General features: G+C 35.8%; 1 protein-coding gene across 6 annotated transcripts in view; it reads left to right on the top strand.

The window, feature by feature from the left end:
- The window catches only part of gsb (paired box protein gooseberry), a 101,523-nt gene extending 84,812 nt beyond the window's left edge, over nt 1-16,711 (top strand). For 4 of the 6 annotated variants that reach the window (XM_074136761.1, XM_074136762.1, XM_074136760.1 and 1 more), the window contains exons 6-7: nt 5,500-5,671; nt 15,724-16,710. In XM_074136761.1, coding sequence (XP_073992862.1) covers nt 5,500-5,671; nt 15,724-15,868 — 317 coding nt within the window. In that variant the 3' untranslated portion in view covers nt 15,869-16,710. Of the gene's footprint in view, nt 1-5,499; nt 5,672-15,723 lie in introns of all 6 variants that reach the window. The other 2 variants (XM_074136759.1, XM_074136757.1) reach the window with 1 other exon arrangement.
- The last annotated feature ends 2,530 nt before the right edge of the window (nt 16,712-19,241 follow it).

Below are 19,241 nucleotides of genomic sequence, written 5' to 3'. Positions count from 1 at the left end.
GTTGCAGTTCTAAATCATGCTAGTTGGAAGTAGACAAATGCCTTATAAATCGTAACAATATTAATAAAAAAAAGAGAAATTTTTAGTGTAAATAAATATAATTTATAACAGCTCAATAAATTGAAACGCATTTTATAAAGCCTTTATAATATAAATCTTCCAGACAATATTGTTACCTCAGAAAATAAATTAAAGCCATCCAATAACAATAAATAATAAGACTGTGTAAATAAACATGATTTCTTGTTTGTCTGCCAATGCCTTTACAATCCAACTTTTTCACAGTCTTTTTTTCCTCGAACACTCTTTAGGATTTTTTTTTGTCTTATTTTTTTTGATTTGCCCATCTGTCTGTATTTACTTGTCTCCGTATCAACGCTCTATGTTGCTCATTTATGGAGCCAGCTCGTAAAAACATAATCCATAAAGTCTAAAGAATATGTTGAATACTTCGAAGAATAATTATTTATTTTACAAATAAGAAAAGCGTACGTTTCATTTTTCCATATGATTTTTCTGGTTGAAAAACCAAATAATATTGAAAATTGAACATTATCGCAACAACTAAGGATTCAAGATTGGAGAGGAATCGGTCAAATAAAAAACAACTCGTCTTTATTGCCAACGTTTCGACAAATATAACAATTTAGAGATTCAGTAACACAGAAAATCAGTAAACAAACAGTAAATAGTTTGTATTTGTGTATTTGTAATATCCAGGCCCTGAAGAATATATTTGTCGAAACGTTGGTTGGAGTTCTCGCCAATCTTGAATCCTTAGTTTAATAATTTACGGTCACGAAGCCTATATATTCATTATCGCAACACTTTGTTGCCCAGAAAAAGCCGTGGTCAATAGATGTTTACAATGTTTTACGGACTTACAGAGCTGACGAATAAGAAATGAGGAACTCAAGTAGTATTTACAACTGCAGCTGTGATTGCTCCTGTCAATATAGTAACTGATAAGTTAACGTGTGAAAAGTTACCACCTATTAATGGCTCTCCAATCAATCAATTATTGACCTTAAACGACGAGTAAATCGTGAGAGACGGTAGGAGTTGTCCTGGAAGTGTCCAAAAATTAAAGCTGTCTAATGTGAGAATTGAGATGTGCGGTAAAGCAAGGATCGCGTTGGGATGAAGACTAATAGGAAAGGTACTTTTAGATCAGAATGAATGGTTCTGTTGGCAATGTTATATGCTGCAGAATTTTCAATTGTAAAGTTTGGAGTAGGTAGAAAGAGCTACCTTGCACTCGAAAGAACAAGGCTTGACTAAACTCCCACAATTCGAGTTCAAATAGGTTTCTGTAACGCGTTATTATTAATTGTTTAGGCGTCAATTTCGTACGTCAAGAAGTGTTGCCACTAGATAGTAGCGTTTTTTGAGTTCTTTAAAGATAGTGCTAAAGAAAAAGTATCGACTGGCATGTTGAAAGCTCCAGAACCATTATATACGAGGTGTGGCTATTAAATAACGAGACTATTGCTGTAAAACATTTTATTTTAAATTTATACATATTTAGTTATTATCACCTTCAATATACACCCCTCCCCTATCCCTACAACGCTCCATGCGAATTTACCATTGTTCGAAACCGTGCTGGAAGACTTTTTCTGTAAGCTCCTGCATGATGCGTGCCGCTTTTTCTTTCACAGCTTCCCAACGGACTGAAATCGTGTTCCTTTTAATGCAGATTTGACTTTGAAGAACAGATAAAAGTCACATGGGGCCAGGTCAGGCGAATAAGGCGGATGGCCTAAAATTAGGATGTTGTACTTTTGGCTAGAAACGTCTTGACAGACAATGCAGTGTGAGCCGGCGCGTTGTCTTGATGGAGAACCCATGACTTGTTCTTCCACAAATCGGGTCGTTTTTACTCTTACTCTTTCAAGGAGTTAAGCAAGCACCTTACTGTAGTAATGTTGATTAATTATAATCGATATTTTCATCCGTTTTGGACGTGGAAGGGCCAACCCAGGCGGTCATCATCTCCGACGTCTTCTCGGCCATCTTGGAAACGCTTGAACCACTCAAAAACTCGCGCACGTGATAAGCATTCATCGCCTTAAACCTCTTTTAGTAAAAGATAAGTTTCAGTAGCGGTTTTACCCAGTTTCATGTGAAATTTCACGACAATTCGTTGCTCTACTACATGTGTAGTATCATGTTTTCGGCAAAACGAAACTAACGACGGTTCCCGTCAGACAGATTTCTCTACAAACACGTGAGACACGCTGCAATCGAAAGAGAAGGCATTAGGCTGCCCAGCTGTCGGTCGTTAGGATTTGGTTCATGCATAGTTCTTCTGTAGCAGCATCAGTCTCGTTATTTAATAGCCACACCTCGTATTACCTGCATCATCTAAAAACAAAAACAAATCTGTAGAACTATCACATTTAGGAAAAGCAGTAACCATATTTGTCTTATGATTGACCGAAATAGTGCGATACATCTGTTGAATCCAAAAAAAAAAAAAAAAGTCCAGGATGGCTGGACAGTTGAGGGAATCTAGGATAAATAATCCTGAAAACATATTCCAGATAAGTAAGCATTTATTTTTTCGTACGAAGGGAATTGTGGCACGCTTTTAAAATTAATCTTAGCTTGCCAAAATTAAATACCAAAAAAACAAAACCGAAAATGCTACTGGCAATTTTGGGTTAAAAAGGTCTGTAAGTCAAATGCTTACATTAATGTATCAGGTTAGGGTGAAGAAGGTTATTTATATTTTGATACAAAAGCTTCTAGGCGATTATTTTTATATAAATATCGTATACACGTACGTATTCTAGAACGTAGATGAAGCGTTGAATGACGGTAAACGCGTGGTTCCAATATCTCACGCGTACGGACCGGCCGCACGCTTGCCTCAAGCATTATAATAGCTTATAATAAAAGAGTACAGGTCGCCGACAATCGCCTGCCCACTCACAAACACACTGACAAGGTGTACACTACATCGTCATCGCCATCATCATCATCTGTTAGATCGACCTTTAGGACAATCCCAAAGGACCCATTAATTACCCAAACGTGTATACAGTCATCTTTTTAACGGACTTCCAATGCCATCATCAACATCATCCATCCCCTTGCACTTGCACACTTAAAACAATGCATTCTCACAAACGCACCAAAGCAACGCATCGTCGCAGTTTGTGAAGAAAATAAAAGGATTGTTATCAGTTTACTTGTTTGTGGTGGGGATAGCAGAGGGAGGGAGCAATTTCCCCTCCATTCTCTTTGTTTCCCATAGTTTTACAGTTACCACTACGTAAAACAACCTGCACAGGATATTGCACGCGTGCACGTCTGTTCGAGACGGCCAGCAGCGTGCCCCGGGATAGCCGCTAAGGTGTGTGTATTTTTCAGTGAATTTAATTTGATCCGAGTCTGTAATTTAAGTAGTCATGCCGACACATGGGTCAAACGTGACATGTACATAAATCCCTTCTATTATTATTTAACTTTTGATTATTTATTAAGTTTATAGTTTTTTATTTTATTACATTGTGTGATTAATTCTTATTTTAGAATCCTATTATGTTAATACAAATTTATTTTTTCTGCAATCACTAGATAATGGGCTCTAAATTTAGTGAATGAAGGTCAAATTCAACACACAAGTGATTGAAAACACAATTATTAATCACTGCCTTATGAATTATTGCAATGAGTGCTATAATTATTATGATTCCATTTTTGTATTAATCATACAAATAAAATAGCCTAAAATTCTAAATTTAATAGATTCCTAAATTAAGTAATAACAAAAAAATGTTTTAAATTTAATATTCAAAGTTATCAATACCTTATAGAATTTCAGATACAAGAAAAACCTTACTTACTTAATGCAGTGACTAATTACTCGCAAAATGATTGGCTATTACCAGAAATAGGGCACCATTCCTGCTTCCTATTGGTTAAACACAATATTTCAATATTATGTTCCGCCATAATTACAAAAAACACACAAAAGTGTGTTTTATCTGAAGAAAAATCTAAATATCTACAGATGTTATAGGTGCCTTGCTGAAAGAAGTTATCTCGTTGGTTGTAAAGGGTACACGATGTTCTGAGGTGACTTCTGTTCCACTGATAATATCAGAAATCTGGCAGATGGTCTCCCACCCTTTGTTCTTGCTCAGTACTTCTACCAGTTTTGATCTGGTAGAAGATTTTCGATGACTTTTTTTAACGTTGGACACGTTTTCTGTCAGTCGAACATTTTGGGACTCATGTTGGGTAATGGCTTGTGCAAGAAATACGCAATTGTCAGAAATGAATGCAAGGTCGTTCTCGAATAAAGACTCGGCTGTATTTATCGCTACTGCTTCGTCTTCGAGATGTGAAAGGACATTCTTGATTTTATTGTAGTTTTCATAGTAATACTGAGCTGCTTCCAGCCAAGTACCCCATCTTGTCAATATTGGTTCTGGTGGAAGGCACAAGTCTGGATAGAGATCTTTTAGCATTTTAATGCGACTTGGTGCTTTTAAGAACACTTTTTTAACCGAGGAGATTAAGGAAGGCTTGATAGAACGTCCTCTCTTTCTATCTGTTTTTATTCTCTATGTGCGATCCGGTGGCAATATGTTGGGTGACTTGGGAACGTTGAGAGCAAGAAACGCGCTTGTCACAAGCTGTCCAGTACAAAATGTCTCCATCACTTCGAAAAAGTTCTGCTGGAAACTCGCGAAGATATTTAGCAACCAGTTGTTTGTTTGAGGTCGATGTTCGTGGCATTTCACCCAAAAAAGAATACACTAAGAGACCGAACGAAATGAATTGGACACTTCAACGAACGAGATGAAAGAACAGACAACGTCAGACAACTTCAAAGAACTAACAAGTGCCCGTCACTGTTTAGCAGCATTCTGTGTAAATTACAATAACCATTGTGCCCACTGTGATTCACAGCCCTACAGTCTGTTGTTCACAGTTCCTGTCAACCGCCTCCCAATTATGAAGATATGCCCAAAATGAAAAATATGAAAAAATATGTACATATTTTGATTAAATATGTAGAAATATTTATTTATTTTAATCAAATATGTATAAATATGCGATAACATCCAAATATGTGGAAATATGTGAAATAAAAGTAGACTCAAACGGCTTAAAAAGTGTCAGTATGAATACTTCTAGTTGAAAAACGTCTGTAAATTGCCTAGAAAAAAATATGTAAATACATACGAATCCGTTCCCTAGTAATGATCAAACTAAAGGTTATTTATAGCATTTAAATTGCTTTTGTGTCATTGCGTGATTGAAAAAAAATACAGATAGAATATAAATTATCAATTGTGGGTCAGTGAAAAAGCTTGCGCGGGTCAGACGTTCGCATGAAAATGAAAATAAATAAATAAATGTAATTTAAATTTATCTGAGATAAAATGTTTTTCTTTTTATTTTCCAACTATAGCCATGCATAGTCTAGCTTTGAGTTAAATCCTTTAAGACTTAATTGTTCTGGTTTTCTGTGTTTTACAGGTCAAACAGGCTGGATGGGACAGCAAACCTCCTACTACGCCAGCGGTACAGCGACTGCCCCAGGAAGTACTACCACAGGATATGATACATATCAACCGCAATGTGCGCAAGCATGGCACAGAGCACCTACGTCTAATCAACCAAAACATGAGCCCTGGGCTGATACATATGGGCAAGTGACCATTTTTTTTTTCTTTATTGCTTTATCGTATACTACAGATGAAAGATTAGGTAATGCCAACATGTCAACTTGTGGATAGCGGGTTATCCAAGGAAATGTACGTTTTCAATTCTGGTGGGTCCAAAAGAAAATTGTTTTTACTAAATGGAAAAAACAAAAGTTCATCCCCATGCTACGAATGTATTTCACAAGTATACAGGGTGAACCAGTAAGTATTGTCCATAGGCCGACTGTGAGCAGTACATCTGAAGTGGACTCCAAAGACGTATTGGTCAACTTCATATTTTCCACTGTTCTTGAGTGACGTCACTTTAATTTTTTTTTTCTAAAATCATTACTTTTTTCCAATAAAAATGTTATTACTCAGAAAGTTTTAGTCCGAATTCAATTCTGATGACACGGTTAGAAAGACAGATAAATTTTCTAAAAATTGACACCATTTTGAAGCATAAGTTATTCTCCAAACAGCCTCAATCTTCCTCCGAATGCTGGAAAAATAAAAGTAATCGAAATTTTTAAGAAAACTCATTAGGCCCTAACGTGATCATTATCAGACCTAGGTGCTGGCACTTTTTTATAAAAGTTTCCTTGTTTAATGGGCTTTCAAACGGTATATCGGCAAAAAAAAAAAATATTCTGATCTCTCTGAAATATTTGATAAAATGTTAGGAAATATTTTAAACAAGTACTATTTTTATAAACAAAATTTCATATGTACTTACTCCAAATTACAATTTCACAACTACACTGTTGAAAAAGAAAAGAAGGTGAATAAACCTTTATTTTTTTTTAGTGCTGCACGAGAAACGAGACAAATCTCGGTCTTGAGACCGAGACGAGACTTGAGCAACCGAGACCGAGACCGAGATCGAGACATTATATATATCTCGTCGAGAAATCTCGGTCTCGTCTCGGTTTTTCAAATATTAATTTTTAGCTACAAAATTATAAAATTGCGTTCTTTATTAATAAATAATCATTACGGGTATTGAACTAGGTAATTATTAAAAGATACGATTTTATTATATATGTTCAATATTACTACATCTATTTGACTTCGAATTACATAAATAAAGTAAGCAAAGTAAAGTAATCGCCTATTTTTTCAGGCGGGGCTTTACGTCCAACTACCAATTAGGTGTCGCTGACGTAGGCGACTAGCAATCATACTTTACTGTAAATTTCTTTTATTAACCATTAAATAAAATCCAAGGCCTATGACCGGGAATCGATCCCAGTACCACAATACATATTAGCTTTGCGGGTCTCGCCTCTAACCGTTCGGCTTTCATTTGGCGCGTTTTTAACGTCTTTTTGCAATTATATAAAGATATATAACAGTAATAGTAACAGATGATGCATTGAAGTGTAAGTAGTTGTCTTCTTTTACACACTTTTTTTTTCTTTATATCAATAACAATATTCTTATAAATTAAAATAATTATTAGAAAATAATAACATTTTTTGAAAAGATTATTAATAGCAAACCATTTTTAATACTTAACCAAAAATTCAAAAAAACGAGATATATCTACGAGTCCGAGACCAAGACCGAGACTTGAGCGACCGAGATCGAGACTGCATAAAGTCTCGCCTCGTCTCGGTCTCGTGCAGCACTACTTCTTTTTTTTTTAAGTGCAATTTGTAACCTTTGACTTCTTTATTTTAAGACAATCTACTTTAAAAATTGACTACTGGTCCATCTAAAAGAGTTTTCAATGAATTAAACTACTTGATAATTACCACCGTTGAGTGCCCGTTTCTTGCAAAACAAACGTAATTTCTCATAAAAGGAATCCTGGAAAATGATACACCCATTTGAAAGCCTATTAAACAAGGAAACTTTTATAAAAAGTGCCAGCACCTAGGTCTGATAATGATCACATAAGGGCTTAATGAGTTTTCTTAAAAATTTCGATTACTTTTATTTTTCTAGCATTCGGAGAAAGATTGAGGCTGTTTGGAGAATAACTTGCTTCGAAATGTTATCAATTTTTAGAAAATTTATCTGTCTTTCTAACCGTGTCATCAGAATCGAATTCGGACTAAAACTTTCTGAGTAATAACATTTTTATTGGAAAAAGTAATGATTTTAGAAAAAAATTTAAAGTGACGTCACTCAAGAACAGTGGAAAATATGAAGTTGGCCAATACGTCTTTTAACTCCACTTTAGATGTACTACACACAGTAGACCTGTGTACAATACTTACTGGTTCACCCTGTATATTGAATAAATAATAATTTTTTAAGAGGCCCGGAGATGAGATAACAACAGAAAATGTAAAGGATCTGTCTCAGCTATTTAGAAGAAGTTCTGTTAAAAACAAACCAAAATAAAATTAATATAATTTATAACCCTCCAATGGAGAAATTTATCAATATTTATTTTAGAAAACAAGTAATCAGACTTAAATTATTTTGTGACGTTTAAGATGGACGATGAGTTAAGGAACAGGAAAAAATATTGGATGATTAAAGCGGTCAACCCTTAGTCACGGCTAGTTGGTTCCGTAACGAAATAGGCAAATTAAAGAGTTGATTGGAGAGGTGGCCGTTGACTGTGGGCCTACGTATTTAGGAAGAGACAAAGTAAAAAAAGAGGAAGAATGAAAAAGAAGTTAAGGCGGGTGTAGAAAACCTTTTTTCCCGGGCTATAGAGGAGGCCGCGACAAATTGATTTCTGGCAGCAGAACAATTACACACTCGGTAGTATATATATACACTAACGCGCACGCGTACACGGACAATATCTGGCTACTTGTCTTTACCAATTAGGCTTTACTAGACTTTTTTATTCCATTCAGTAGAAGTATGCCTTCTATATCCTTTAAAAGGTTCTTTTTTTATTTTTGCCTTGACCTATAGTTTAGTTCCTGCCGAAGATGTATGGCTTTAACTCTAATCGGATGTCAATTATTGTTAACGTTTTTTTTTAACAAAGAGGAAATAGAAAATTTACCATCATAGAATAGAAAAATAAATTATCTGAATTACCAAAAAAAGGGACAATCTGTCTAAAGCAGTGGCGTATCCTTGATTTTGACTCAAGGCAATTGGTTTTCAAAACTTTTAATACCAAGTAGTAGCTTTTTTTTTTTTAATTTGTTTATTTATTTTGCAACTGTATCTAGTACAATAAGCAAAAGTGATGAGAGATAGGAATGGTGCAAACACACGTGCACGTGCATACACGCGCACATGCATGTGCTGAGTGGAGTGAACGACGACCATCCAGCCGTGGACCGCCAGATTGGCAAGCCTACACATCAACCATCCTAGGAAGGACGGCGTTAAATGTTGAGATGATCGTGTGGCCACCGCCGCTTCAGTCTGCGCTGTGGATTTGAAGGAAGTGTTGTAGTAGACATGTTGTGGATCAGAGGGTTGTAATGACTGTGTAGATTTGAGTGGAGTTTTGTGTATAGAGATTGGGCTATTTCAGAGACGAGAGGAATATTTAGATCAGAGTGTATAAGTATGATTGGAGACGTAGAAGGGAGCGATAATTATTGTTCTTAGAATTTTTGATTGTGAGGTCTGAAGTCGGTTGATGTTCGATTTTTTAGCGCTTCCAAAGAGCTGTATTCCGTACGTCCATATTGGGGCAGGTAGAGCGGTATATAGTGTTCGTTTGTTTGTCAGAGTCAGTTTTGAACGTTTGTCGAGTAGTCTTTTCAACATTTTATACCTCAGATTGAGGTCAATTCGTTTGAGTCTCGTGTGGAGGTTCCAAGTTAGTCGTTTGTAAGTAGTAGCTTAAACAGTTTTTTTAGCTTTGACACACGTACCTTTTTTTTAATGACCGCATACTACACAGCCATCAGGGGTGGGTGTTGTGGTCTAGTGGTCAAGAATGTGGCTTTATATGCGGTAGGTCACTAGTTCGAATCCCGCGTCGACTACTTTTTATTTGTTAGAAAAAATTATCTATAGTAAAGTATGTCTCTCTGCTACCGTCTAGGACACCTATTTGGTAGTTAGAACGTTAAGCCCCGCCTGAAAAAAAAAAATAGGCGATTACTTTACTTCTATACAGCCATCAAGTGATACTTCTTAAAGTCCTCATCCTGGATACAGGAATTATTAATTTAATCTCAACTTATGATTCATTAAGTGCAAATATAACGAATTACTGTGGCCCTTTACTTGTGAACTGAAAGGGTTTATGTTCTTACATGGAATGATAGATCCTAGAAGTATAAATCGTACTATAGGGTCAGAGAAAAAGCATGATTAGAGGAATGCCGGCTATAACATGAATGATTGGTCGGTCAGCATGAGTCATGTATTTTAAAGGGTGCATATATTAGATAAACTATCAATATTAGAGGGGTTGGCTGGTGTGTGTATGTGAGAGAAATAGTAATAGAGGAAGGGAGAGAGAGAGAATTACGGGTTGAAATTTTGTCGAGTCCTAGCGGATCGATTATAATCGATCAGCATGAGTATTCCAAAATTTGTTAAGCGAAATTACGTTTATTATCGCTGACAAAATTCATTTGAAAACGTTTCTAGTTGAAAAAAATTTGAAAATAAAGAAATCTGTACTTTAAGTTCATCAAAACTTCGACTGAATTTCAAAACTGCATCCGAGAAACAAACTGATATAAACTGTTCTATGGTAGCAGCACAGTGCAGCGGACATTTTTGAAACGATTTCTTGTTGTTAAATCAACTAATGACGAGATTCGAAGACTTAGGATGTTTATTAATGAAGAATCTGATAGTTCACTTTGAACTATGAGATTCCATAGTCCATTTTTTTCTTTGTTCTTGGTGAATTGTGAAAGCATTGACGCAGTGTTTTAATCGATCTTGCATCGTGTAAAAGCTGTAACTCCGTAAGAATTTTTATAAAATATGCATTTCGAAGGTGAAATGTTGAATTTTTTAATTTTTTTCTGAATTAATTACAACTTTGAAGAATGATCTGGGCAGTTTTCAGTTTACTCTCTTGACTAATCAATATTGATTTACCCTCTGGATTTTATTAGTACCTTTAATCAATTATGCAAGCTAATTGATTACTTTAAGGGTTTTGAATATTTACTTGCATTTTTTTCTGTTAATTTCAAAACTAGAAGAATACGAAACATTACTTATTGGTTTTGATAATCCAATTTAACCTGCTTATGCGTACTGGTAAGGTGACGAAGACGCAGGATGTCTCTAGCAGTGACGGACAGGGTGTCTGTTACAATCACAAGAGTGGGAGATGATAGATTAGACAGAAGTAGGGATGTACAGATCGTGGAAATGGGCAGGCGGTGCACACTGTTTGGTGTTGAAGGGGGGCCGTACACACGTAGCCACTTGATTGCAGGCTTTTACACAGAGTTCAGCCCGTGACTTGTAATCATACCAAGCTAGCCGCCCTGGTGGAACAAAAAAGAGTAAAATAACCTAGGCTAAACCAAGTGAATCATTTTGTTTTTGTTTTAAATGTGAGTATACCCAAATTTAAAAAAAATCTTGTCTGAAAACATTTGCTCTGAAGTTATTTACAACCATAGTTTCTTGCGTCCGACTCCGGATCAGATGTCGTGAACTGAATCGACTAACAAACACACTTTAATGTAAATCCCTATTACTGTTCATTATTTTTGGTGAGTGATTCATTGTTTCAATAGGATGAAAAAAATAACTGCCAGTTTCAGTCAAATTACATTAGCAATCCTTGCATAGAACAGAAAATCATCACACTTTCGATTTCCCAAAAACAAAGATACTTAAATCAGAAAACCAAAAGGGAACACACAAAAAAGGGAAAGTGCTAGAAATGATATACATATCAAAGACAGAAAACATTCTAAATTTCAGAACTGACAAGAACAATTTAAGCGACATATACGCCAACTTATTACAAAATACTTGACAATTGGCAACACTGACTTCCTTACAACCAAATACATAAAAATACCGATCACACTCAATCCATGAACAAGGCAGAAGATACACCAACCTCTAAATGATGTAAAATATTACATTGTCAATTACGTAAATAATTTTGTAGGTAAATTACTTTACTTTGTACAAATTCATTTTAATATTATTAATGTTACCTCGCTGTAGATATGTTCCACAGCCCTGAAGATGACCTAGTCCCCTAGGTCGAAAGCTCGGCAGAATAAAGTTTATAATGACTCAAACTGGCAGTTACTTTTTCATCCTATAGGAAAATCCTTTTACTAACCATTAAATAAAATCCAAGGCCCTAGAACGGGGAATTGAACCTACTAAACCAACAATACATCACAGCTTTGCGGGACTCGCCCCTTAATATTCTGCTACCGTGGCAACTTAATAAAAATGTCCTCAGATAGTAAGTGCGGAATATCTGTAGATGGGTACTGTCTTCATATCTTACTTGCTACAATATTTGGGCGAATTGGCTGTACCAATCCTAAAGAGATGAACTGAAGTAATTCTTGGCAGAGATGAGTAAAGCTTGCTACATCTCTTGGCCGGCTCTACAGAAGTCTCTTCTTTATGGGCGCATCGACAGCTGAGATTATTAGCGCCTCTAATGTCCGTTTAGTAGCTCTGGAACTTTGAAATGCGGTAATTAGTTTATTATTGGGCGCACCCGTTTCTAATAGGAAACATTTTGTTATGGATTCAGTTGTTTGTAACGCCCAAAACTTTCTCTTTATTTTTTCAATTGTTTCAAGCATTCCTCCAGATGCTGCTAGAGTACGTCCTGGTTAGAATCAAGTAAGCCTGATTGCCGACTCAGCCTGTTATGTGTTACCATTGAACTGAATACTGGGTGGCTCTTATGGTCATTTCTAATCCTAAGTTTAATAGGAGTGACAATTGAAGATCATCCTTGAAAATCAGGGAAGGTATTCGATATAATGCTGGCCATATTCACACAACTTTGAGTTTTTTACAGACATTTTGTTTGGCGGAGTAATTTGTTTTGGGCCACTTTTCTCCTCTATTAAAATTGTCTAAGATATGTTTTTGGTCTTCAAAATGATGAAGAGAAACATCTTATTCTATTCCTACAAATGAAATCTTTTGCAGATCTATACTCGCAGTAGTCCTGAAGATCACCAAGGGTGCAGTTTGTGCGGCTCTTAGAGACTGGATCTGGAGAGAACATGAAAAGAATTGGGTGATGTGTCCTGGGGGTTAAACACAGCAAGACTATGATGCCTTGGCTGTGTAGGCAAAGAGCCAAAGAGAGACTCTGTGCTTGGGTAGAAATCAGATTACTCTGATTACAGTCCTATTCGCAGGGCATGGTAGATTCAAGAAGCATCTGTACAAGGTAGGGGCCTATTAGCTCGGAACCGTTGTGCAGATTGAGACCTGCTGTTCGATTGCATTGCAATCTTTGAGACTAAAGGAGATAGTAGCGGAAAAAGAACTAGTTCGGGAATTCCTCAACTTTCTTAGGGGAGGTTTCGTCTACTAGATCCAAAGGGAAAGGCACTATAAGACTCTTGTGGCTGCGGTGCCACGTGGCACAAGGTCCCGTCCCGTTTCTATTCTATTCTATATTCACTGTTAAAGATTACTTTTGTTTTTTAAAAAAAATATATTAATTATAAAATTAAGAAAATGAATCATATCAATTGGGCAAGAATCATCAAATTATAGACTGTTGAGGATTAAGTGTAAAAAAAAAATAAATGGGGGATGATCCTGAGGAATTCCCACTTCTATGTTCGCGCTGTGGTATTATTAGCTGGAGTTGAAAGGATATAAATTAAAGGTGCCCGGAAATATAAAAAGATAATATGAAGCTTTGAAGGTGACCAGTCCGACGGCTCGTCTTAACCAAATTGACTATAGTCATTTTCCCTCTCACTTACACCTACCTCTCTCGCTTTGCTATATATATACAGACAGTTGTCTTCGGACTTCCAACTTCTTCATCCTGATGCACTATATATTATACTTCTCATTTCTTTAAATTATATTACTTTAAAGATACAAGACTGTTCTTTTATGTTATTACAATTCTTTAATGCTTTACCAGAAAGTTATACTGCCCTAATAAAAGATACAAATCTTTTTTTCTGAGATCCTATAATTTTTGTTTTCTTTATTGAATAAAATCTCTATTAATCTTCTAATTAATATTATTCACCTGGACAAAATATTTTTCTCCAAAAATAAAAAGCAGAAGATACCTGAGCGTTTGATGGCTAGCAACAAACTTCTGGCTGCTTGAAAAAGTAAACTAAATGTTAAGGATGTACCAAAATTCATGCTTTGTTATAATTTTGATAGAAAACACAGGTTTATAAATTAAAATTGTTAATTTTTTAATGAATTATAAAGTATACAGTTTGGGGTTATTGTGACAAGCCTTTCAAAGTCAGTATTGGAAACCGGAAGGCTTGGAGACGTGGACCCCTAGTTGTGGGAGATTCGATGTGGTACACGGATGGCTCCAAGACGGAGGAGGGTGTGTGAGCGGGAGTGTACGGGGCGAAGCCGAAATGTAGCTTTTCGGTTAGCCTAGGAAAACTAGCTACACTTTTCCAGGCTGAGCTAGCTGCAATTAGGTTCTGTGCTACCGAGATTAGCGGGCGAGGAATTATTAATTCTAAGGTCGTAATTTTAGTTCTACGAGCTATTAGTTCCTACCAGGTCAATTCAAAGCTGGTTTGGGACTGTCTGGGTGCCCTGAAGGAAATTAGTGACCAAAATAAGGTATTTCTGGTTTGGGCACCTGGTCATTCAGGACATAAGGGAAACGAAGCGGCAGATTTATTGGCCCGGAGCCCTGTTTTGGGGTTCCGAAGTGTGTTAAGTCTACGACCATTAACTTATGGGTGCAGAGTAGGTTTCAGGAGTGGTGGCTTGCCACCACTAGGCAGAGACAGGCGAAGGAGTTCATCAGAGGGTATTCGTCGAGGCTGACTGCAGAATTAATTCGTCAATGCCGTGGTGCTAAAAGATAGGCAACTGGCCACACTGCAGGCTCAGAAAACACATGTATCGCATGGGCCTGGCAGATGATAGCCTCTGTAGGTTCTGTCAGGAAGTGGAGGAAACGGTACTGCACGTGTAGGTGGAAGTCTTTTTCTGCGAGCTCCTGCATTGCGCGTGCCACTTTTTCTTTCACAGCTTCAAAGGACTGAAATTGTGTTCCTTTTAGATTTTACTTTAGGGAACAGACAAAAGTCACATGGGGCCAGGTCAGGCGAATAAGGCGGATGAGGCCTAAAACTGGGATGTTGTACTTGGCTAGAAAAGTCTTGACAGACACAGTGGGAGCCGTCGCGTTGTCTTGATGGAGAACCCATGACTTGTTCTTCCACAAATCGGGTCGTTTTTTTCCTTACTCTTACACGAAGTTAAGCAAGCACCTCACAGTACTAATGTTGATTAATTATAATCGATATTTTCATCCGTTTTGGACGTGGAAGGGCGACCTGGGCGGTCATCATCTCTGACGCCTTCTCGGCCAACTTGGGGAAACGCTAGAACCACTCAAAAACTCGCGCACGTGATAAACATTCATCGCCATAAACTTCTTTTAATAAAAGATAATTTTCAGTAGCGGTTTTACCCAGTTTCATGTGAAATTTCATGACAATTCGTTGCTCTACTACATGTGTTTTCGGCAAAACGAAACTAACACCTCTTACACTAACGACGGTTCCGGTCAGACAGATTTCTCTACAAACACGTGAGGCGCTGCAATCGAAAGAGAAGGCTTTACGCTGCACAGCTGTGGGTCGTTAGGATTCGGCGAATGCATAGTTCTTCTTTTGCAGCATCAGTCTCGTTATTTAATAGCCACACATTGGATTATCATGTCGCGATAGTGAGCACTATTAACTGTTATTGTCTGTCCACATCCACGTTGTTCTTTCGTGCAGCGTTCCATTTTTAATAACATTAAACTCTTAGCTACCACGCTGTCTTTTTGTTGGCAACACTTCACCGAACAAAATGGCGCAAAATCCATAAGCTAAATTTGGTAGAAAATGCAATAAATCTGCATTCATAAAACCTTTTGCTATATTTTTCTCTGACTCCAATCTTGATAAGATTTGTTTTTCTTTCTTTGTTCCAGATTGTTCACATCCTCGGCGGCCGGAACTGGCCAAGTCTATCACTCGCCAACAGCGTCACATTCACCAAGTGAAGCTAAATCTGGTTATCCATATTTGGGACAATTAGGTGCCGTTGAAACTGGTCTTTGTGGACGCGCGCACTAACAGTATTTTTTGTAAATAACATTTTTATTTTTATTTAAGTAATTTCAATAATTATTAACTGCGATATCAAATTAATAATTGTGATGTGCCTTTAGCAATTTACATATTGATCTTGTGAAGGAAGTTAAGCTGTGAAAAATTATTTAAAAATTCGGCTTTCACATATTGTTCAATTTGACTTAACGAGTGCACTTACGGTAAAATAAAAGAAAAAGCTTTATTATTTTGCAAATAAAAGTCGGTGATTAAAAATAATATTTTATAAATATTAGATCTACAAATGTGTTATTGATTTAAAGCGCGTCCAAAAATTTAAACTTCTAAATTGCTACTTAAATATTATAATTACAGATCAATGCGCTCACATAAAGAAAACTATAGTCACTGCCATAATGAAAAGCTTTGCTAATAATAATTAAAAAAATCAAATCACCAATTTATTATTAATTAAATTAAATAAATAAGTTCTAAGTGAGATATTTTTATTAATGAAATAAAGCCAAATTTAATTATGCTATTTGTTCCTTAAATTTTTTATTTTAGTTTTAGGTTTTAAGTTTTTGTGTGGCCTGTATAAAATTTTTTTTAAAAAAAAACTTTAAAAAGATCAGTTTATTTATCTTAAATGTAAATAATGTGTTAATAGAGTTATTTACTAAGTTGTTCGATTTATTTTTGTATTTAGTTTTTCAATTTGTCCTTTTTTTCTTTTGTGGCTAAATTTGTATTTTTATAAATACATAAATTATATATGCATAGATCTTGTAAATAAAACTACAAAAATTATATATATATTGTAAAGTAAAATGAAAGAAATTTTAAAGAAATAGGTACACAATTGATTTGTATTTAAATAAAAATAAATGATATGTTTGTAAGTTTTTTACTATTTTTAGGACCTAAAACAAAAACCAACAGAAGTGGTCCATGGATTGTTTCCAAGACCAGTGACGTGTCCTAAATTTTAATCCAAAGCACACTAGTTTATACTTATTAACTTATTGATCACAAAGTTTCAATACATCATAATTTTAAGTACGATGCACATTCTAATTCCTCGCCTTTACCTTGACTCAAACAACTACATTGTGCTAAATGTTCTAAAATACGTAAACCTTCAAAAAAATTAAATTGCATAATTGATTACGAATTACAAAGTAGTGTAAGTAGCGTTTCATAACTAAATATTCGTTTAGATTCTCGATCGATCCATATTCGATTCTTCACGAATGGCCAATAGGGTGTTTCATTTTGTAGGGGGAAAAAAATTAATATAAAATTTTGGCAGACTTTGCTCGCCTTCCGAGTCTCAGTAATTCAAAAGTTATGCATACCAAATTTCGAGAAGATTTGATCATATTTAGAGGTTGCACACTTTGACCACTTTTATAGATTTAGGAAAAATACGAAATTCTCAATATTTATGACATTTATTGGAAAAACTATAAATCACAAACTTAAAATTATAATAACTCTAAATACAAGGTTTAGCAGGCATTATGAACATGTAAGGTACTTGTATATTAATCAGTTTTATATGATGTAATCTCTTCTTTTGTTCGGTTAGTGACGTCTTTTCTGTGATACTCGACTACCCTCAACAAGAATTGTTTTTGTTGTTCGTCTCTAACCGATTCGTTAAACTTTTTTATCAAAACTATTCCTCTTTCTACAGCATCATTTACCACTTTAAGAGCATTTACGTGGCTTCTTAGAGAATCGCTGCAGTATTCTGTCACGTCGTAGATCTCGAAATAACTCAAAGAACGTCTTGGTTTTTTGGGTAACGAAATGGCTTGTCTTTTCCTTCAAAGTCTAGATTTTTACCCTATAATCTTTTCAATTCCTTCTTCTTCGCAGGTTTGGTTTCCAAATTTTGAACCATACTTTGTTTAACTTCTTCAGTAATCTACGTTCATCCAAAAAGGCCAATCACACGTTTGTTTACGATAGATACCAAAGGTGCCTTTTGGCAACTGTGACTGCACTGTTTTTGACGTATGTATCCCGGGTAAGAGTCCAGAAGCTGTATCAAATCCAGATCATTCTTTGGAGCCCATCGAATTACAGTTGCCTCGTGCCAAAATCGACTACGCGTTTCATTCCTTTCAATTCTCGTTGAGATATATTCAATTGTATAGCAAAAAGGGCTATTTTAAGTGCATATAATGCCTTTGCCATCCACCTTGCTTGATGCAAAGCTCCTGGGATCCTGAAAGTGAAATTGTTTTCATCCCAACCTCCTAAATAAAGGAGTGGGAGATTTAATAACTCTTTGTAGTCTTCTCTTGGATGGCTTTCTTCTTTTAGAACATTTTGGATGTAGTTAACCATTGTTACGCGTTGTTCCTCTAGAAATCCTTGAACAGGAGTGTCTTCATCCAACATTGATAACACTAAAATAAACACTAAAAGTACTTGCTCTTCTGAAGGAAGCCTTGCTCCTAAAAACTCATCATTGGGCAATTTTTCTAACAGCCATGTACCACTTTTAGTTCCCATTTTCAAGTTTAATTATTAACCAGTAATGAACAAAGAAACGTAAATGAAATTATAGAAAGAAAACTTACATTAACACAAAACACTTCATTAGCTAGTTTGAGATAATAGTGACTAATGTGTGCAACCTCTAATCATTGTCCAATCTTCTTGAAATTTGGCATATATATCTTTTGTAATACTTAGACTCAGGGGGCAAGCAAAGTTGTGTGATACTCACAACTTCGGAAAAATGAAACACCCTAATGGCCAAGGATGCAAAAATAATTTTCATGCATAAATCTTACTCATTATGAAGAGATAAAATCTTATAGAAACAAGAATTCAGATCGAATTATCAGAATACTTAACGTAAATGATTTTTTTCCAAATCTGGTCAATTGTTTAGTATGTACGAAGGAGGTACGAGTATGAACCGTGCTGCGACGTCTAAGAATTATGATTTATTTGAACTAGAAACATATTTCATGTACGTAAGTATTTTAAAATATTTTTTTCAAATAACGATTTGGTAGATACATTTTTTTTTTTAAAATCATTTATTTAGTTACAATGATAACAATAAATAACATACACATATCTGAGTGGAGAAGTTACCCAGCGGTAACACTCCAAAAGACATTCTTGATTCTATTGGCTCTCTTCATCAGAGAGGAGATCGCAAGGCCACTGTCTTTTAAGACGTCTGGAAGTGTCTGTTGTACAAGTGGTTTATGATGTGTTTGAATGCTAAGATGGAATTTTCTGTAACGTGTTTTTGCAACTTGTGTGACGAAAGGAATGTTCAAGTCTGTGTGAATGGTTTGATTGGTGACGTAGAAAGGAGCGTTTACTATAGAGCGGAGAATTTCAGACTACAAGGCCTGGATCCTTT

Source organism: Rhodnius prolixus, unplaced genomic scaffold (assembly GCF_049639745.1).
Source record: "Rhodnius prolixus isolate KJV_2025 unplaced genomic scaffold, Rpr scaffold_5, whole genome shotgun sequence".
Classification (NCBI taxonomy): domain Eukaryota; kingdom Metazoa; phylum Arthropoda; class Insecta; order Hemiptera; family Reduviidae; genus Rhodnius; species Rhodnius prolixus.
Note: the sequence above shows the minus strand (reverse complement) of the source record. Positions and strands in the feature narration are given on the sequence as shown.